This window comes from Amphiura filiformis, chromosome 8 (genome assembly GCF_039555335.1).
Source record: "Amphiura filiformis chromosome 8, Afil_fr2py, whole genome shotgun sequence".
NCBI lineage: Eukaryota > Metazoa > Echinodermata > Ophiuroidea > Amphilepidida > Amphiuridae > Amphiura > Amphiura filiformis.
The window spans coordinates 29,482,394-29,505,502 of NC_092635.1; the positions used below are offsets into that span (position 1 = coordinate 29,482,394).

A 23,109-nucleotide genomic window follows, 5' to 3' on the forward strand; every position below is an offset into this window, starting at 1 on the left:
CAATTTGCGAGAGTGGCGAGCTGAAAAGAAAAAAGTTTTTTATGCTTTTTTGGTCCACTTTTGAAAAATGTTCCCCCTGGAAAAAAGCTCCACTTTTTCAAATTTTGTACCACAACAATTTTGTGTACCGGCCTGGTGCAAATGTATTCATTGGGAAACTAGAATGTAATAATATAGTCCAAATGAAGAGTTCAGATCTATGCAAAAAGCAACATACCATTTTTCTCAATTTGAAATATTATAGGCACATTAACTTGTCAAAAGAAATGATAAGAAAATTTGTGCTGTTGATCATAGTTTCAAAAAGAGTACATTGGATTGTTTAATGTAGGCTGTCAATTATTAAAATCTAGCATTATAGGCCAGATATTGGCAGCCTTCACAAAAAAGTTTTAAAATGGTGTTTATTGCCTTTTGCACTCTTCAAATAATGTTTGCCAGAAACAAGGGAATTTTGCAAATCAAAATAATGTGTCTTAAGGTATCATTGGTGCTTTCTTATGGTTAAGATATAAAGCCTTGGATTGTAAAGTTAAAGTGTGTTTTTTATATTTATAATTCGTTTTAGAAACAGCTAGTTGTCTATCAATGAAACAGTATAGCAATTAAACATATAATGTTTCATTAATATATCATTTCATTGATAGACTAAGAGTGAATTTAGTGGAAATTCACATTCCCATCTTAAGGGCAGAGTAAAGGGAGGCTCATTTTTCCACGCTGGAATTTCTTGATACTTACTAACACTAAAATCAAACTTTTGAAAATATCACTCTTTCCTAAGTACTTTAAAAAAAGTCACATGGCTCAAGACAGCTATAGCAAAAACAATTAATGTTACCATAGAGACCTCCAACCTTTTCCGCTGGATCCGCCATCTTGTGGGTAATGCCGTTCTGCATATAATGTGTTAGACATTGTACGATTACGCGGAAGTCGCAGCGCATGACGCACCTCTTCGGTCAAGCGTCAACATGGTGATCTTAGCAACAAAGCACTCTGTACCCACAAGATGGCAGTGTTGACGTCACAATGACTACCTCTATAGGATTCCTCAATGCATTTCCTTTCCAAAAATATAGTTTTATGTAGATGTAAATTTAATAAATAATGAAGTTGGAAAAGGTCCATGTTCTCTCCCATTACTCTGCCCTTAAGACAAATAATGCCTTGTGTAATTCCATGTTTGGCCAGTGGTGTACTTAAATCATTGTTAAATTAAATGTATATTTTTCTGTATTAAAAATCTATTTATCATTATTTGATAATCATTGTGTGTGCAATTAGGAATTTAAGATGGTGGAGTTCCAGAAATTAAGAGAAGGGCACTTGTGACAAAATTTGGTGAATGATTTCTTCTTTTTGCCCATAATTGATCTGCGTTAGGCTGCTATATGTTGAAGTAAAAGCCAAGCTGAGGAGTGCCAGTCTTTCAGAATGCTATTGAATCTTTTATTACTGTATACCAGGGATTCTCAACTAAATTCCATGGAGGGGGTATCAAAATTCCTCAAGTGCCACTTTCAAATGTAGAGAATTCTAAAGTGCCACTATCCATGAGAGTAAAGCGGATAGACTAATTAATGGGTATGTTCCAACGCGGCCTGCCTACAGCAAGGATCCTCAAATTGTGGCACATTGCCAAATAATGCACAGCGGCTAGTAAGGGGGAAAATAAGTTCTGTACCTTCCTGATCGAGGGTTTTATTTTGCGGACTTTTTGAATGGGCATAAATGTTACGTAACAACATGTGAAAATGTATTTCTGTATCGGGGTATCAATATCTGACCTAACACATCGAAACATGGTACTGATTTGAAACAAGCCTTTATAGAGCACAAGGCTCTGCTACAATTGGCTATACAGGCAGTGTTGTACCTTGTGAAATTTGCAGCAAGAGGGTGCAATGTTTCCAATTCATCCAGCTATCATGCTCCAAAATAGCATACACTGGAGCCAGAATGTGCCATTGTTTGAATGTAATCATTGTGATGTTTGGGTCACCAGAAAGATGATACCATAGAATTCAGTCTACAAGCATATATGCCTCTAAATGAGCATTTTTTTTAACAAAAGAGACAAAAGGCAGACACCTGCCACAAAAACATTATTAAGGAGTTTGAGCAACTATATTACTGATACAGGCAGCTGTAGAAACATGTCTTATTGTAAGACCAATCTATTGTGATGTTTTTGTTTTCTCTTTTGTCAAAAAAACTCACTCATTTAGCAGCATACATGCCTGTAGACGGAATTCTACAGTATATCTACTGTAACTACATGTACGAGGGGGTATCAAAAAGTTTTAGAAATCGCCCAGAAGTGAAAGAGCTATATCAATGAAATTTTGTCAGTGCAACCACTGGTCCTTATGTACACTATGGTGCAAAAATGGTCTCATAAGTATGTTTACTTTTTTTTACAGGAGCTAGATGTCACTACCTGCCTATGTAACCGCATAACCAGCAAAATGGAGCAAATTGAGGCATGCAGCATGATTAAGTTCCATTTTAAGGGTTACAGTGCCCAGAAAATCTGTGATAAAATAAAAATTCCTTTTCCAAAAAGCGACAGTGACATATCACAATCACCACCGAAGATAACTTTCATTTCATCATCAATTTTCTAGGGACTGCAACCCTTCAAAAGCAGGATCTTAATAATGCTGCTTGCCTCAATTCTCTCAATCTTGCAGTTTATGCGCAGTAACTGGGGCAGCAGGTTATTGTAAAAGTAAACATACTTATGTGATCATTTTTGGACCATAATGTACATAAGGACCAGTGATTGCACTGACAAAATTTCATTGGTATAGCTCTTTCACTTCTGGGCGATTTCTAAAACTTTTTGATACCCCCTCGTATGTGCTTAAAAATGCAATGTTGCTGTACACATGTATTATTTCCTCCAAGTTTTACCAAATGTTTTATGGTAACACTAAAAAAAATCATGGTTCCTTGGTATAGACGAATCCGACGAGCCAAGTAATGGTCAGGATTAAGTCGGCCATAGCTGCGGGCCATCCGCACCAAACTAGCTTAGTTTGTTTGGATTGCGATCAAAGACGCCCACTATCGCGAGCGCATCACAGCGCGTAGCATTTGCACGGCGTCACGGGAGCGGTAAACGCTGCACGCCTGTGATACTGGTGTCACGAAAAATGGATGGAAGGCCCCCAGCTATGGCCGCCAGTGAGGTGTAGGAATGTGTCAAGTCGGATTTGTGTATAGAAAAATGAATTGCTACTTGTTGGACTAGCAAGTATTGTGCCTTATTAGCAATTTCATTGCTATGTGAGTGCCTTTGGGTATTTAAGCTTTAAAAGGGCTTTCAAAAGAGTTGATAGGACAGGATTTTACTTACTTTTGTACATGCAGATTTAGTGAGTAGTGAAATAGTTTGTATATCATCATGCTAATACAATAACTGTATATCTCTTTTTTTTACTCAATTTGTTTTTGTCACCTTCAACTCTCCCAAGTTATGTTAATAAGCATATACCGTATTTCCTCGAATAGTCGCCCCCCTCAAATAAACGCCCCACCAATTTTTTCAACCAAGATGTTTCAAAAATGCCGATATTTCCATGCTATCTTGTGTAGTAAGCTTACCAAGTTGCTCAAATGGTCGATAATAGCAGCAATAATTGGTGAAAATCTGCATCGGAAACCCGGAAGTGAACCAAAAGTCAGTGTTTCTAGTTAAAAGTTCGTCATTTTAGTGTGACTTTTAAGCTTACCTAATGATTTTAACGGGAATTGTCGTGCCAAAAATGACCTCTAATAACCCCCCGCTTGAAAATGCATCGCCCCGGGGCATTTATTCGAGGAAATATGGTAGATTTTTGTTATGATATGCTTAAAGACCCCCAAAATATAAAATTATTGTATTAAGATGATTATATTGAGGTTTGTTTGAAGAATTTTTATACACAAGCGTGAGCATGCAGTGATTATTTGTATTTGATCCTTTGGCTATTTTACAATCCGGTATGTTTTAATCTGTGTATGGTAAGTAACTTCAGAGGGGTTAGACCCCCCAGCAAACACAAAAAGCGTTTTTGATAAGTCATATTTTGGGGTTTGGTTTAGATTAAAACATTTTAACCCTATTCTATTACCCCCCACAAAAGTGGTATATTTGAGTGGTGTACTGGTGTGGAAGTACAAAATTTTAAACTACTCTGTTGCAGTGTTATCGGCTGGGTAAAAACCAATATTTTGGCATATCATGCATTGGCAAGGTTGGACTTTAAGCAAATTAGCTCATGAATAATTAATGAGCTCATAGCCAAATATGATGAAAAAAATATTTTGAATTACATTTTTGAAGTGTATGAGTACATCCGTGTGGCATTTTGATGCAGTTCAATACACTGCCATGTTTCTACACATGATAAAAAGAAATCCAAGTTAATTTGGACTATATTTAAAATGTTTATGGACATTTTGGGGCTATTTTTAGGGCAAAATTTGGCCTAAAAATGCGCAAGATCCCAACATCTAAAACCATTTTATGATGAGTAAATGGTAGTTATATTAGGAAAAAAGTTTTTTTGTGAATAGAGAAGTGATAAATTATAAAAACTGTTCAAAGATAAGACCTTATTTGTGTAAATATCTTCTTATAATATGCATATTAAGCCATTTTGTGCCATATGGCACAAAATAGTTATATTAGGAAAAAAGTTTTTTTGTGGATAGAGAAGTGATAAATTATAAAAACTGTTCAAAAGATAAGACCTTATTTGTGTAAATATATCTTTTGATATGCATATTAAGCCATTCTTTGATGGGGGGGGGTATAAAATAGGGTTAATAACATTTAAAATGTCGGGTAATATAAAGGTCACGAAAACACACTACAACAATATTTTAAAAATGTTATCAGAATGTTATTGTAAAATATTTTTTGCAAACATTTTTTGCCAAATATTTTGTCAACACTTATTAGAAAATATGCAGTAGGTTATTAACAAATGTTTCTAAATGTTATGAAACATTTTATACCATTTATATATCCTTTATATAAAACCTGACATTTAAACATTTTCTGGCAACGTTTTATAACCTTTTGCAAATGATGTCCAAAATGTTTTGTGTTTGCTGGGCCAGGGTGTTACACTGGGTGGCATATCAGATTACCAAAATTCATTGTTACTGATTAGCTCTTGTTTTTTTAGGAATGAATAAAACATTTTTGTTTAAATGTTGTTTAATGATGGGTTATTAAGCATGGTTGATGTGTGAAATTGACCAGATATGTGACGTGTCATGTCAAAAGGAGACACTTTTGGGCAGGATCATAAATGGAGAAATAGCCAAAAATCTGCCCGGGGTGATTTTTTCACAATTTAGGTTTGTTGCGAATTTATGATGTTATTAATGTTTAAAATATTGTCTGATGGTTTCAGACCGGAATATAACTGGCATCCTGTATTTTTTACGACACTTTTCAAGGTAATTCCTACCCTCAACATTGTCAATAATATTTTTAAAGGCCAATATCTCAATTTCCAATTTTATAATACCATAACTTACAAACTCAATATCTTCGCTAAGGAATGGCAGATTTCATTGGGGAAAACAGCTATCTCTATATTTAAGATATGTAAAAACCTCAAATTTGATAACCTGCCCAAAAGTGTCTCCTTTTGACATGACACATCACATATGTGTGTTGAGCCTTTAGGCAATGCAGATGGGTAGTAAGTGGGTTTGAAGTAGTTTAATAAATCATTTTAGAACATATTTTAAGTATATATCTTTGTCATATGTAGTGATGTAATATATTTTGTAGATAGTAAACTAAAATTCAGCTTCCTTAGTAGTGAAATTTTGTTTGGTGCTTTTTACATAATATGGTGTGATAAGGTCAGTTAAATTAAGTTGGACTGCAGTTGCTGTGGTTTTAAATTGGGAGAGTAGGGGAGGGAGCAAAGTGCCCACCACAGACATTTTCCAGGGATAAAATGGGGATAGTAAAGAGTTATGTGTCATAAGAAAATGAATCAAAATGGGACAAAAATTGACAAATGGGGATGAAAATTTGGCCCCCCCCCCCACACACACACTAAAAGTATGGCTATGCTCCTGGTTGCTGAGCCCTGTTTTCATATTTTGTCAAGCTGAAAGAGGATAAAAATTGAACAGAAATGGCATTTAGAAATTTGTTGTGCAATGGAACAGTTAAAACATTGCATCTTGGTCAATTGAACACATGTAAATCATTATATGACTGCAAAAAGATTGTACATGGAAAAGAAATTTTAAACCTCAAAATGCTTTTGTTGCAAGCTACCATCTGTTGAATTTGTTACAGGTGGCCAGTCCTAAGGCTGTATATTTTGATCTATATTTGGGCCTTTTATATGGTTTTAACTAACAACAAAGCAAAACAATGTAACTCACACACACAAAGGATGTGTCTTTGTATACAGCCTAGATCCTCTTACAGTCACGCACAACAGGGTGTGCAAAGGGCCCGCTACTCAGAGAAATACCTGCTACTCAGAAAATATTTTCTGGTATTCTGGTTAGCGGGTCATTTTAAATGAAAACAAGCCCACTATTCAGAATTTGGGTTTTCTGAATAGTGGGCCTTCTGAGTAACAGGTCTTCTGAGTGACGGTTGCCCCCCCCCCCTTTTCCTTCACCTTATACAGGGTATTGACAGTATTTTTGCACATTTGATGAGTTACATGTGTGCACAAGGAGTATTACAATGCCATGCCCCAGTCATAGATCTTGATCCCCAGTTGCTCCCAATAAAATTTTTGTGGAAATTTCATGATTTTTTGACACCCTGAAATTCACTTTGTCGCCATTCCCCTTTCCCCCAAAAAATATTTTTGGTGATTACAGCTGGTATTCACAAAAGGACTTTAGTATGTTAGTTTTTGAAGCTTTATAAGAGAGAAGGATCAGCATTTGATGAGTTGCCATGTGTGCACAAGGAGTATTACAATTTCAGATTTTTGGATTTCTTGATTATGTTTTATGCACAGTGGTGATGCCCCAGTCAGAGATCTTGACCCCCAGTTGCTCCCAATAAAAATTTTGTGGAAATTTCATGATTTTTTGACGACCCCCTGAAATTCACTTTGTCTCCATTCACCCTTCCCAAAAAAAATATTTTTGGTAATTACAGCTGGTATTCACAAAAGATCAGCATCAACTTTATTTCACAAACTATAAAAGATGAGAAATAACATGCTTGTTTCAATATCATGCATCCCAAATTGAGTATTTGCTAAAGCTTAATGCATGTGAGTGTATGGATCTGTGATTTGATGAACAAACAGGTGATCCAAAATGATACATAATCTAGGATGATCCATCCCATGCTGTGGGTTATCTTTTTCATTATTGGAAAATCTAGTGCCTTGGAATGTTTGTGAACTTTGCTCTACAGGGTCTTAGCTAGAAATTCAGGTTTGTCCGTCATTTGAATAAATTTGCCTGTCCCAATTTGACCTTTAAACATTTACCAGAATTCTACAGCCCATTGGGGTTTCAAATATGTGCTGCTATAGCCTTGTTTTACAAACCTGGTCTACTAAAAAGGTCAATAGACTTTCCAAACACCTACAATTATAATGTAGCATCTGTCAAAGGCATTAATTTTGCCCGTCCCAGGAGCAAACTCCCCGTCTAAAATGACGGCCAGACAGGTGGCTAGCTAAGACACTGCTCTCATATATGCTTTCACTGAGTTTTGAAACTATGTTTGACAATTATTTTCATGTTCCATCATTACACAATATATGAAGAGAAAAGAAGAGGCATTTCCAGGTATAACTAATGGCTAGTTAGTTACCTATGTGTGTACTGTTGTGTTTTTTTAAGGGCTTTTTTGAGGCTCCTTTGCACTAAAGCCTCCAGCATACTTTCCTGCCGCTGCGGCAAGCGGCAGGGCGTTTCAACCAATGACAAGCCTTTATTGTGTCCGTTTGTCTGCAATGCGAGTGCGCCACACCGCTCAGCGGCAAGCGGCAGGGTAGTATGAAACCAGCATAAGTCCCAGTGAAAAAAATGAACATGAATGGGCCCTTTTGAAATAAGTTTTCAATAGATTTCTGGCTAAGGGCCGCGCTCTGTGAGTACAATGTCTTGTTCTTTTAAAAATTGCCCTGCTAGGCATGAGACATATTTGCAACTTGGAATCTCTCAATGACCTCATGGTGCAGGAGGGGCATAAGTCAGAGGCCCCTCAAGTGGCAATTCATGGGGGAGGAGGGACATTAGTCAGAGGACCCTCAAGTGGCAATTCATGGGGGAGGAGGGACATTAGTCAGAGGACCCTCAAGTGGCAATTCATGGGGGAGGAGGCATTGTCAAAGGACCCCAAAGTGGCAATTCATGGGGGAGGATGGGACATTAGTCAAAGGAACCCCAAGTGGCAATTCACAAGGAGGAGGGGGCATTAGTCAGAGGACCCCCAAGTGCCAATTCATGGGGGAGAAGAGTTATGAAGTTACTCCATTTCCGAAGGTTCTGCGCATGGATGACAGTAACTAATATTATAATTAATAAACCACCACACCAAGAGTTTCTGTGCACGTTATACGAACCTCTGGTTTTGGAGGTTTTGCGCTCGGGCGCAGAAACTCCGGAAATGGAGTAACTACATACATGGGGAGAATGGGCATTAGTGAGAGGACCCTCAAGTGACAATTCTTAAAAGTCAACAGTTCAGCATATGTCAGTGCTGTGGACCCACTCGCAACATGTTATGATTCTAAAAGTCCTTTAAGTTATATAAAGTGATCTGGATCTCACTGTCCAAGTAGATCCAATGATGTGTCATATTATATAGCCTCAACAATCTCAAATGTTTATGCCTCCATTGTATGTGTATGGTGGATAATAAAACTAATGTTTCTATACAATGTGATATGTTGTACAATGGAATTATTATGACTGTGTGAGTAAATACAAGAACTAAAATGGGGAATAAAGTTCCAGCAAAATACAACATTTCAATCATAATCTTGAAACAATGTACCCAAGGCTATCAGTTCAATACATACAGTGTACATGTAAGCCTAGGCATATTCAGATATGCCACTTTTCAGGTTTTAGCCTGAATTCAGGTTTTTTGTGAGTAATTCCTGTGGGTTTTATTCATTTTCAGTCCGTTTTGGGGCTTTTCTGTCTGATGATATGCTTTTTCAGGTTTTTCTCACCAGTTTCTGGTTTTTGAGTGAAACTTTAGTGGCATCTCTGCATATTGGACATGGGGGTTGGCGATAAATGTAGGGTGCATAAGCGACCTCAAAAATAATGCAAGCGTATACACAAAAGGGAGATTGTGTGTAAGCACTGGCAAGTTGAAAGCTTGGTGTAGTGTATGCTCATCAGATGAGCGATGTCGTCCAAGTTCAAACACTACCTAGTACCTGTGTCAGCCAAATTTATGTACACTTGGAAGGTTCAGGCATGGGACTTTCCTATATGGAGTTTATAATCTAATATTCAGTATGATTTCCATATCTGGAGGATACCTATTTCTAGATGCATGTTTTTCCACTTCTGGAGCGTAGCCAGCTTTCTTGGTCAGAGGGGGAAAGTAAATTTTTTAGGGGCACAAACGGGAAAAAATTGCAGTTGCATCATGCAATACATACCGGTTTTGTTTTTTAGAGATACTCTACATATCTTCGAGCTTCTAAAAATTTTGTATATTACACTATTTTTGCCCATGATCGGGATAAAAAGGGCTTTAAATTATAGTGACAATGTGCATGTGCAGTGTGCAAAAAAATTGTATTTTACACTACTTTGGCCCATGATCGGGCTGCCCTTGACCCTTTTCTTTTCCTTTGCCCTCCAGATATTCTCTTTTTTTTTTTGTTTCAGAGGGGCACTTTTTTCTTTCATTTTTTGTCAGGGGCACTCTGCCCCCCCCCACTACCCCGCTGGCTACGCTACTGGGTTTAACCCGGAATTCAATTGGGAATATGAGAAAATGACAATGTTGTCAGGGGGCACTCTGCCCCCCCCCCCCACTACCCCGCTGGCTACGCTACTGGGTTTTACCCGGAATTCAATTGGGAATATGAGAAAATGACAATGTTTGGACCTAAAAGTACATGAAGGGTTACTGTTTTCCAGCAACAGATAAATTATGCACCCTTATTCACAACATGAACGTTATGAACGAACTGAAGCATTTTTCAGCAAAATAATTTAATTTTTTCATTGCAAAAGTAGCCTACTATACCTATTTTTGCATATTCAAAGTTAGATATTATGCAAATTGTTTGGTTTTGCACATACCACCAGCAGTGGCATAGATTTCTTTTTGACATTGGGGGGAATGGGGTCAATGGGAAAAATGTCTTGAAGTATAGTGAATGCAGCACCCTTTGTCTACAGAATAGATTTTTTGTGCGAAACTTTTTGACATATTGAAGTTAAACTGGTAAAAAATGGTGCAAAAGTGGAAGAAATGCGCCCAAAGTGCTCAAAAATGGGCAAATTTTAGGTTTAAATGACCAAATAGGTCCTATGAGGCTAATTTGGCCAGAAACCCCAAAACAGAACACCTGCACCTAATCGCAACCCTGTCCATCCCGCGGCTTTCCCCTTGGGGGCTTTCCCCCTCCCAGCTGACCCTGTTTAATAAAGTTGTAGCGCATTTGGCCACCGATACCAAGTGTTATACACAGCCTGTAGGACAATCAATCACAGGCCAGATTTAGATTTTGATTTCTCCCGGCACTTTCCTCAAAACATATTGTAGTTTAGAAGTGGAAACAATGTCTTGTCAACGACGAAAGCGTAAACATGAAGAGGACCAGAACAATGGCAACATTTCGGCGGCCAGTTCGCGTTGTCACAAAGATGAGGTTGCTTCTGGCACGGGTGATCATCATGCTAGTGACACAGTGACCAGCAGTAAGCTTAACAACACTGATGAAAATGCAAACGACAAAAGTACTGACACTCACAGTCATGACAGTATAAAGTCTGTCAAACGAAAGTGCAGTCGCGATTTGGATTCAGAACCCGATTCAGATACTAACTTTAATGATCAGAGTTTGAAGGAAGATGAAGATAACAAGCATTGGAATCATCTGCCTCATGCGGTTCTCATTCAAGTCTATGCTTATCTTGATCCAATTGAACGAAGACAAGCATCTTTGACTTGTAAGCAATGGAGAGAATGCTACTTCTACCCAAATCTATGGCGAGATGTTCAACTGTGCTCCTCAGAATCATGTTGGCTAGAAAACAACGAATCTTGGAAGGGAGCAGAAGTTGCGATAGAGCGATGCGGAAAATATGTTCAGAATCTGAGCATTTACCCCTTTACTCTTCCACACTTGAAAGAGTATATCAGTGGTACACCAATACCTAAACTTATTGGTAACTATAGTGATGATGAGGACTTGCGGTACTATTACAGGTCCATGCACAATGTGCTTTCACGCGTCCCGAATATATTGCAGAAAGTTAGCGATCATTGTAAAGATTTGGAGACCTTGGAGTTCAAAATACCTGAAATTACTGTATACATTGTTCCAGATGCTATAAGTTTCATTAATCAGTTCCAAGAAAGCCAAAGATTACTTACAGAGAAACGGTATGCACTAGCATTCAAACAAGTAAATTAAGGGGGTACTACACCCCTGGCAAATTTTGTGCCTATTTTTGCATTTTTATAAAAAATTATAACACATTGGTGACAAGTTAGATATGTATATTATAGGGGCAAGGTCACAGGACTACAACTCCTGTACTGAAAATTCAGCAACTCAAAGCAAGTAGTTATTGATTTATTGATCAAATATTAGTTTTCCCTCATTTTTGACTGTAACTCCACAACTGTTGTCTGTGCTGAAATATAATGTCCAGTGCAGTAGTTGTAGTCCTTGCCCCTAAATATACATACCGGTACCTTACTTGTCCCCAATGCGCTATAATTTTTGAGAAAAATGCAAAAATAGGCACAAAATTGGCCAGGGGTGTAGTACTACTAAGGAACAAAGCAAATGATCCATGATTGCCATAAAATTTGTCATTACAAATTTGTATATCATAAATTTCAAAAACTCTAAATTATATCAGAAGGATATTCTTTGTATTCAGAAATTAAAATGCAATTCAATATGTCTGATGTGCTCTCATGTTCCACTAAAAAATACTGTGCAAAGGTGGGTGACAGAGCCCTTAAAGGGGCATTTCGTGATCTACAGCTTCATCCAGAGATGTAGCTTGAGTCGTGTGACTTGGACTCGAGTCTGACTCAAGTCACTATTTTGGGGACTTGTGACTTGACTTGCAACTTTTGCAAAATGACTTAACTTACTTGTGACTTAGACAAAATGACTTGGACTTGGACTTGAAAAAATTGACTTGCTACCAACGCAAGTCTGAGGTTACTTTCCTGTAAATTGAAATTTATGGATAGAATTTATGAATATTAATAGGCCTACAATTACATTAATGAATTATCCGCTGGCGGGCCTCGTGTCCGGCATAACCTGAACTGGAAATAAATAAATACATAAATAAATAGTGCCCTCATTCAGCGACACTGGCTCGGCGTAGGAAGTAAAAGTATGTCGGGTTGAAAACTCGGAGTACTGTCCCAGCAAACACAAAACTGGAGGACTTGTAGTGACTTGTGACTTGACTTGTGATTTGATGACTTGTGACTTGACTTGACTTGCAACTTTTTCAAAATGACTTGACTTACTTGGGACTTGGACATCCCCCTACTTTTCTCAAAAAAAGTTGAGATTTTTATATCACTGGAAACCTCTGGGCGCTACATAATGTTTATGTACAAAATATTTCTTGCAGATTAATTCGTTTAGCAAAGATATCGTGAAATTTGAATTTCGTTCTGGTGCACCAGAGCGAAATTACAACGCATTGCCTATGGAGCAGTGTAATACACATAATCATGCATAACTTGCGAACGCAAAATCGGAATCAACTGAAATTTTGGGAATAGGTTTTTTTCGTGGATATCTAATGAAAAATGACATAAATAGAGGATGCTACATTGTAGGATCACAAAATACTCCTTTAAGGTTGGTCTGAACCCTGGAATTATGGAAACTTTCGGGCCTCTTATAACTTCTAAATTGTTGGTCTAAAGTATATAAAAGAATACATATTTAGAATGGCAAAGACTTGATAAGTTCATCTGTGAGGTCAAATTTGGGCCAAAATGCCATTTTTGGCCCAAAATCTAAAAATAACATTTTTGGCCCACTTCTTTTTAAGTGCATCGTAACAAAAAAATTCTTGGGCCAAAATTTTTTTTTTTTTAAATTTTTAAAAACTAGATCAAAATATCTAGGACCAGTTTTTTCATTTTTTTTCATTCAACCAACTTTGAGAAATTTGCACCAAAAATGGTCAAAAAGTGCTGATTTTTCAAAAAAAATCATAAAAAAGCCCGATTTTGGCCCAAATTTCAAATATTTTTGGTGAAATTGGTCAAAATTCAAAAAAATGAGATGAAATGAAATTGGGATTTTGGGCCAAAAATGGCATTTTGGCCCAAATTTGACCTCACAGATGAACTTATCAAGTCTTTGCCATTCTAAATATACTTTTATATACTTTAGACCAACAATTTAGAAGTTATGAGGCCCGAAAGTTTCCATAATTCCAGGGTTCAGACCAACCTTAATAGAAACTTTTAACTACCCTTGCTCTTCCCCAACAAAAACTTTTAGTTTCATTCAGATGTAACCTGGCACCCTTCATTGACATGTTGGTTTGTTCCCTGCAACTCAAAAGTTTGATCCTAAATGAAACAAAGTTTGGTTTCTGTGGCTGACCCCTTCCCTCCCTGCCAGAAAGGTAAAATCCAATGTTTTTTGCCAATTTATAGGATCATAAATTTGAACCTCCTCCTCAAAACAAAACTAGTTTTGTTTTAGGATGTCACCAATCTTTTGAGTTGTTTCGTAAGTTACATTACTGTTACTGATAAAATGTACTTCATTTTTCATTAAATTCATTATGCACTGTCAATTGTAAGATGCACTATGAGAACCCCGGGGATGTTGCACCATCTACATACATATTTATCCGCACAGTATTGATGCAGGATACCATCAAGGAACCTTGATCACTCTCCCCCTTCAACAAAAAGAGTTTGCCTATGCCCTATGGTTCATCCTTTTCAAGAAAATGTCAGACACTAAATTTGGTTGAGGTGTGTCAAGTTTGCGGGATTGAGTTTGTTGGAAATTGCTGCCGTGCATATTAAATCAGCTGTTTTGGACAAAAAGTGGATTTATTTGGACTGAACAAAATGTGAGAGAAGCAAGGAATATAAACTGCAAAAATATTGCAATTTATACATATTTTGGCAATTTACCGTACTTGAAAGGTCCATCAGTCTATAGGACAAGTTTTTCTTTTTTGTCGCCTAACATACTTGATTGTCTCTTGTGTTTCATTATTAGCATGTGGGAACAGATTGCAGGTCTTCTGAAAAAGTCTCCATCGATGCAACATCTCAAGTTGGGATACATTGTAGACATCATAGGGAATGCCAACAGACTCCAACAAGTGGCTCAAGTCTGCGGGAAGACACTCAAGACTCTACATTGTCCTGTGTATTATGTGGATCCAGATACGATTCATAGTACAAGCTTGACAGGTGTTCCTAATTTGGATATCAGTAGTTTCAAACAGCTCAACCAACTGACAGACCTGAGGTACGGTACTTCTGAAGATTCCAGAAAAATACAGCACTAATTTTTTGGAATTAAAAAAGATATTATCTTGTATTGTCTAATCATTTAGTTGGTTCTAACTGGCAATAAAAGTCCAATTTTAATATTTTTGCAATTTGAGGGAAAATGGGCTAAAACATGCAATTTTGCATATTTACTTATAATTATACTCACAAATTTTTAAGACTTGGCACAAGTCTTAAGCATTCAAAATATTGAGTGTAGGCTAAGAGTTAGCTCATAATTTTAATATTTTATGTTATTTTTGATAATTTGTTATTGAAATCAGAAAATGTGTTTTCCAAAAATTAAAATGCAACTCGAAATCAGTCTTTGTACAAGTCTTTGGGCTTGATTCTCATACATGTAGCATACAAAAAAAACCCTAAAATGCATGGGTTTTGCCCTTATTTCAAAAATTGACCAAAAATTATAATTTGACTTTCATTGCCAATTACAACTTACTAAAGGATTATGATTTATCTATGTTTCATTTGGCTAAAACAGGATATAGTATACAAATATAAACTGCCATGAGAGGTTCTGGTTAAAACTATGGGCCCGAGGTGAGATCAATAGTACTATTTTCCTAAGGCGCAGCCCAGAAGGAAAATGGTATTAATTGATCTCAACGAGGGACCATAGTTCTAACCAGAACTTCGAATAAAGGCAGTATATATTTGTTTTATATACATCATTAATATGTTCTTTGTTCATTGATTGGTTAAAACAAATTTGACGTTTTGACTCTCCAGCTCAATCCTGAGTGAACAGCACGACCAAGTTAAGCACAACCTATATTTTGCCCTTAAAAAAATCGAATAGGCTAAAATAGGGCTAACCAATTACAGCACCGCGAAATCGCGCTATGGCAGTTTCACGTGCGTGAACTGTTCCGTCGCATCGAATGCGCGCACGCGGAAGGCATGGTCCAAAGTACTATTTACGGCTTGGAGGTACTCTGGAGGTACTATTTACGGCTCATCCAGGACATTGAAAATGCTATTTACGGCTTAGAGGTACTATTTACGGATAGGAGTACTGATGGTAGAACTATTTTTGGTCATGTGATCCACTTTTAACCAATCAATGAACAAGAATATATTAATGAAGTATATAATACCATACTGACGTGAGTATAGTCCCACCATCGAGTAAAGTCCCACCCCCAAATTTTTGAAAAATTTCAGAAATTAAAAAAAAAATTTGTATGTATTTTGAAATCATTAATAGAGTATGACATGAGTACACATTTATTTAAAACACATAGGCCTGCAATTTATTTATTTTTTTAAATCAACCATGAATGATCCTAGCATTTAGCTCTAGGTCCAGGCACAACCTCCAAAGCCAAAAAAACAAACCTTTTTTTTTTTTTTTTTTTTTTTTGAAATTCAAGTATAGTCCCACCCCTAATTTTGACAAATGTTCACCCAAAAACGGGGTGGGCCTCTACTCGAGTCAGTACGGTATTAGTGATGTATTTTTCTGGAATAGGGAATTGTATGATGAGATCAATGTTTCAAGCTAGACTACAAAACGTTAACAATGCACATTTCCATTGAATTGTCAGAGGGGTCCACTTTGCATGACAATTGACAATTTGAGAAGATTGATGCCTAAATTGTTCTTCTGAAATATTTTCATTTCCCTTGCCAATGTACGACTTGAAAAGTCAAAGATCATGACCCAATCTGTGTGATTAATTCTGTCTAATGTCTAATGCAGCAATATGAGGTCACATGTTATGGCATACCAAATGGTTTGCAGCAATTGACAGTATACAGGGTGCACAACCACCACGCATCAGTCACAATGGTTCATTATGTGAAAAAAGAGACCGTTTTAAACTGTGTCAAAAGTTGCATATGAGTCCATAGGAGTCAACTCTCAAACAAGACAGCCGGCCAGGCCTATTCATGTGTTTGTACAGGAAAACCTGATTGCTATGGGCTCAGTTGCAACTTTTAAAATGGCCTATTTTCTTACATAATTGACCATTGTGACTGAATGCAATGATGTGTGATGCTATAAATTGGTCCACAGTGGTAAAACAAATAGGGCTATACATATCTTTTTACATTTCGTAAAATATTTTTCGACTTATTTTTATAGTTGTTCACAGTGTATATCCCAACCAAGGTAGGATTTGAAGGTTTGGTGTATAAATTCAAGAAAGTGCAACTAAAGGGGTCAGTATTACCTTCAATATATTATTAATACATCCATGCTTTAATTGATTTATCTTCAACAAATAGATTGAACATCCAGTACATAACAGATGAACTGCTTGGGATTCTATCTTCACCACATCACTGCCCTGTGAAAGTCATAGTCATCCTTGTTACTGCTGTAGAAGATATGAGTCTCACAATACCAGATGCTATGACCAATAAAGCATGGGAAGCCATGGTTTCTCATAGCCCACAACTTCAAGTTGGAATGTCTTACCACTATGGTTTTGGTAAGTGTTTATTTTGAAATTAATGCTCTGCATGCCAGCCATCCATTCTTGGCGTCAACATAAAAAGTCCCTAGTTTTGAGATTTTTCTCAAAATATCATGAGCTATCTTGTAACCACTGAACCAATTGTAGGCTTGTTTGTTTGTACTCATTTGATACATTTTTCATGCTGATTCCAAATAGGGTCATGAAAATTGATAATTCTGAATGTGTGAATATTTAAAAAAAATTAAACTTGTCGTCTGTAGTTGACACCTGCGTGGAGAGAGCTAAGATAAATTTGGTTGATGTATACTATAATATGTACTTAAATAATCACTTCATGAAGCTTGGGCAATAAGTTGAGAGAGTGCAAAAAATCAGGACTTGGCGAGGTTTGAACCTGGTCACTCCATTGCCAGTCGAGAACTTTAAGTTTAACCATGGTAAAATTAATGTTCTTAACAGTTCTCTCTCAAGAAAATAGTGACTTACTTTTAATATTTCATTACTACATCCGTGGGAATGATCAGAATTGTGACTGGAGAGGTAACTGGAGTCAAAGTGACTTGATGATCGGTTTGTAGAGCTTTAACCATTGCACCACCTGAGTTCACAGCAGGCACTTGGGTCTAAATGAGATTACCCATGATGCCCATTAATGGCATGAATGGGTAGCGCTAGAACTAAACACTCCAGTGTCTGCAGGGATCCCCGAACTTGCAGAAAATTAAAAAGTAGGGGGTCTGGAGTAGAGTTTGGTGAGTCCGAGTTGCACAAATGCAGCATATAGTGTGTCTGCAATAGCGCTAGATTGAAAAACTGGGGGTCTGCAGGGACCCCTGAACTTGCAGAAAATTTTAAAACAGGGGGTCCGAACTCTATTTTGGTGGGTCCGGGACCCCAAAAAGCAACCTAGCGCTACCCCTGAATTGGCATGAATAGGGAGAGTGGTGCAACAGTAAAGGTGCTTGCCTCTGATGCATGAGGTCTTGGGTTCAATAGGCCATGCATCTCTTAGGCAATCCAATGCTGATTGTCCATAGAATTTTGGTATACAGGAATCATGATATTTAAGACAGGATTAGGCCAATGTTCATTGTGGGGACATGTTGCATACAGTGCTCAAATACCACCTTTCTGTTATCACTCCATATTGAGTAATTTTGTGTTGTTCCAATTTTAACACATATAATTCAATCCAAAGTACACATAATTCACTTATCCGAATTTTTCACTTACCGGACAATGCTTGGTCCGATATGGCCAGATATAAGAGATTACGACTCAACTTGATCAAATAATTTACACTCTAATAAAACCACTTATCTCTGCATCCATAGGTCAGCTTCCGTCAAACAATCTGGAGAGGGTGCTGCAAAAACCCGCAATACCTCTCCATTGGCTGAAGATTGCAAGTCCCTGTAGCCTTCCAGACCAAATCTTCCGACTTCTCCAGAGCAACTTTGACCATGTCCTGCACCGTCTGGAACTGATTCATGCCAAGGATGATCAGGACATCATGGACATTGGAAGCATGGATCAAAATCCTGTTGTCATGACAACATGGCGATGCAACCATCTTACTGAATTGATCATCACAGGTGAATTTAACGAGTTTTCAATATATGTGATGCGATCAAGCAAAATCAGTCGGAACTCGGAAATTTTGATTTTGCGATATATCTAAACAAAGGAAATATTTCCTTTTGTTTCCTGTTGTTTTGGAAACTCTTTAATTGCTCATATCTATGGAACTAGTTGTTCAATTTCAATGGGGTTTTCTGCAAAATCCAGCTTTGTAAATGCTTTTTACTATCCTATAGGAAACTGAAAATTCATTATTGCCGAGTTCCGACTGATTTTGCTTGATCGCATCACATATGTGACATGCTACCACAGAATGAGTGTAAAGTCGCAAGTTGGTAGTTTCGAGATGTCGTGGCTGCTGCATTCGTATTCTTTGTTTCACAATAGTATGTCTGTATGTCCTTTGTAAATGGGGGCACAATGGGCAGGTCACAAAGGACATACTACTGGCTTGTACAGGTGGGCAGGAAAAAGAAAAAATATCAACTCAGCAGTCAGAATGTCTAAACTACCAACTTGCGACTTTACACTCATTTCATGATAGCAGGTCAGTTTCAATCAATGATGCAAATGAACCATAGGTAAGGCACCAGAGCCAAATTTCTTTGATCTTTGCATCGACCATCGATGCTGCTTTGATGCTTATTATTATTGAACTATCAACTAATTAATCAGAAGTAATGGTAAAATTGTATTGAAAATGCATTATGTACAAAAATTGAAATGTTACAACAATTAATATTATAGCTAATTAACTGATATTTCATAAATACTATAGGTCGACCAAGCATCGATGCTCGATCGAAAGATTGAACTAATTTATAGTTCTATTGCCTAAGGGAGGATTCTATGCAAAGTGATCAGTAAAGTAAAGAGTACAATGTATGTAAATATGACATGTGTTGTCTCTCCACATTCCAGACAGTATTTATAGTAGAAATTTCATTTGAATGAACACAGCTGCTAACAGCGCAACATTTACCTGAATAGATGCCTCCATTTGAAATCTACATCCCGTCTGTGACGGATTATAGTCATGCATGTCTTCCATAGTAGGTGTATGGATTTCAACTGGAATAGCACATTTACTAAAGCACAACAAATGGTTTTAAGGAATGGGATATTAACGTTTAGCGACGTTTTCACATATTTTTTGTGGCAGCTGAGAGTACACCAGACCTATCGAATTGTATTCTGAATACGAGGAATGTCCTGATATCAAATCATTTTGATTTTTTGAAATTCGCGATATAATACAAATTTTATGACAAATTATTCAAATTTGATATTTTTAAATTTTGATATTTAACAGTCCTCGAAGTAAACTTTATAAATCTAATGATATGTACTGAAAGTGTATGTAGCTGGGATGAAAAGCCGACGATCAATTGAAAATTGTGACCTTTCGTATTATTGATATACATTTTTTCCCCAAAAGACCTAATTTTTTGTGTGTTTTGGGGAAAAATTCCATATCTTCAATATGAGAGGTCAAAATTTTCAATTGATCATAGGCTTTTCTTCCCAGATACATACACTTTAAGTACACTTCATTACATTTATAAAGTTTCCTTCGAGGACTGTTAAATATAATTTTTTTAATCATTTGCCATAAAATATGTATTATATTGCGAATTTCAAAAAATCAAAATTATTTGATATCAGAAGGACATTCTTCGTATTCAGAATGCAATTCGATATGCCTGATGTGCTCTCATGTCCCACAAAAAATACTGTCCAAACGTCCATACCCCATCCCTTAAGGAAGAACAGAAAATGTATTGGATTGCTTTATGACAAAATAAATACAGATAAACGAATCTTAAGTTGAAAAGTGAGATCTGTTTTTGTTAACAAACATTCCCACTCGGGTCCACCAGCATTCTTTCACACTTTAATGCCTACATGATTGTAGGGTATGTACTGCATAAACTAACTGATTGGTCAATTGAATTTTCGTCATTCCATGTGGCATTCCATGACCCGGTTACGGAAGGAATGCAGTATGTCAGCATGTGTGCAAGGATTCTGCTGGAACTCTAAAAGAGTAAAAGCTTTCACTTTGTTTGTAATTCTGCTGTTTTTATATTTTCTTTCTTTGTTCTATATCCGACTTTGATTCACTAGGATTTCAGATCGCATCGAATGATATCGTGGGCATCGCAAGATTGGGTACAAGATTACGTGGCAACAGTCTCAAAGTCCTCGGTATCCAAGGGTCCTGTATACTTTATGAGAAACCAGTCGACACCCAGGAAGACCTCACTGCAGAAATCAGGAAATGCATGGGAGAAGAGTGGCAACCATTGGATGACATGGAGTCAGAGCTTACATTATGGGAGATAATGGATAGTCCACTTGTACCTGATAATAAGTATGGCACTGGACCAGTGTCTTAAGGTTTTGGAATCTTTAATATTAGTATCTTAGGTAGGGCACCTGACATTTGCTTAGCAAAATGAACGTCTTTGACCCTAGTCACATAAGAGGTTATTTGTGTTACAATCGTATTATGATATTAGGAGTGTGTGTCAACTCAATATTTTCTGGATTTATCTCATCATCTGTGAATGCATCACAATACAGTGATAGAACATTGACTGCAAACACAACATTTATTTGTTTCAATTGTGTTATAATTGCAAAATGTTGACACAATGCAAAAAAACAAACAAAAAAACATCATTGTGTGGCTGGGGTATTGGACTTTAGCTTTAAAAATTATTTTTAAAAAGTTTAATGAAGTTGAAGATATATGTATGTAAAAAAAGGATCCCTACATTTTACCCCACCCCAAATGATTATAAGTTTACAAGGTCAAATTGGCAATATTATTCAAATGATGGGTGCTTTAGACGGTCATATTTTCTAGGATTATTCTTACCTCGTAGACGTAAGTAAATACAGATATTTTTACTGATCAATATAAAACTTTCTTTTACAGGAAATTATTACAAACAAAAACATTTTAAGATTTAGATTTTCTTGGCAGGGGATTTATTGGAAAGAATGTGGTTAAATGTTTGATCCATATGTGATGTGATTATTGATTAAGAATGTTTCATTAAGCCCATATTTTTGTACAATATTAATATTTCTGTACGCTATGTTTGGTGCAAGATGCTGTATGAAAATGAAATTGGTGTTTCCAAGATATGAAAATCACATAGTATTCCTACCAAGATGGTAGATTGCTCTTATGCTCTTCTAAATTTGGTACTATTGACATAAGTATTCTTAATGTTAACTGAATTTCTCCACAGCAGCTGAAAGGAGTATCCCATCATGCATTGCAGTATATCTGCTTGCTCCATAGTAAATGTATACAAAATATAAACATGAGCCGCTTAGATATTGAGAGCTATTGATAGATTCACAATACTCTATGGGTGATATTTTTTCAAACAAAAGCTTCCCTGATTTAAGAGAGTAATTGAAAGTTGAAGTGTGGGATTTTGTGTACATTTTCTATGGCACAATCAGTTCTATAATGGTACCGCAAAGCATAATGGGATACTCCCTTCAGCTGCTGTGGAATTTCTCCATCTCAGGAAATTTGTTTCGCTCAAAAATGTGTGTGAACGATGCATAAAAATTCAAAATGTTGTGAAAGTAATTTGAAAATAATGATATGAATCATAATTTAAATTATTATGTTAAAATATTAATATGTACCATGTAGATGTTGACTGTTACTGTTAGAAGGTATTTGATGTTGCAATGCAATGTAATTGGAGTACAGTATGATATAGTATACCTAGTTTTGTACAAACTGTTATGAAAGTAATTTTAAATAATGATGATATGAATTATCATAATGTTAAAATAATAATATGCACCATATACCTGTTTGACTGTTAGAATGTGTTTGGTGTAATTGGAGTATGATATACGTAGTATAATGTATACTTTCAAAATGTTATGAAAGTAATTTGAAATAACTGGTGATATGAATTATCATAATTTATTATGTTAAAATAATAATATGCACCATGTATAATATGTTTCACTGTACTCTGTAGGAATGTGTGTAATTGGAGTATGATATCGTATACCAAGTTTTGTGACTTGTGTATCAGTGGAATTGTGAAACATGTGAAAATAATGTAATGAAGGGTGAGGTGTAGGAAGGGAGGATCAAACTCCTCTTAATGGGGTAGAGAGAGATGAAAGGAAGGATCAAAGGAAGAAAGGGAGGAGGAAAGATGGTATATAGTAGGTGTTATACAAATAATAATGTCTGTGAGTGTGATGGTTGAAATATAATCACAAGGTAAAAGATGGGTTGTTCCATTCCACAAGCCGGAACATGGAATATTTTGCTTGGTGCCAAAAGGGCACACTTGGACAAATTTAATTTGTAAT

The 23,109-nt window shown here is 36.6% G+C and overlaps 1 protein-coding gene across 1 annotated transcript; it reads left to right on the top strand.

Annotated features, from left to right (window-relative positions):
* Window positions 1-10,685: 10,685 nt before the first annotated feature.
* On the top strand, window positions 10,686-21,460 carry LOC140158921 (F-box only protein 33-like). Its single transcript, XM_072182193.1, has 5 exons — window positions 10,686-11,590; window positions 14,439-14,693; window positions 16,970-17,175; window positions 18,498-18,758; window positions 20,872-21,460. Exons 1-5 carry the CDS (start codon window positions 10,764-10,766, stop codon window positions 21,141-21,143), a joined length of 1,821 nt encoding a protein of 606 aa, XP_072038294.1. The 5' UTR covers window positions 10,686-10,763; the 3' UTR covers window positions 21,144-21,460.
* Window positions 21,461-23,109: the final 1,649 nt, after the last annotated feature.

What these genes read in the sequence shown, in the direction of transcription:
- LOC140158921 (XM_072182193.1), top strand. Translation starts at nt 10,764, where the DNA reads ATGTCTTGTCAACGACGAAAGCGTAAACATGAAGAGGACCAGAACAAT. An exon ending in AGATTACTTACAGAGAAACG is followed by an intron (nt 11,591 to 14,438) that starts GTATGCACTAGC and finishes TTTCATTATTAG; the next exon opens with CATGTGGGAACAGATTGCAG. An exon ending in GTCTTACCACTATGGTTTTG is followed by an intron (nt 17,176 to 18,497) that starts GTAAGTGTTTAT and finishes CTGCATCCATAG; the next exon opens with GTCAGCTTCCGTCAAACAAT.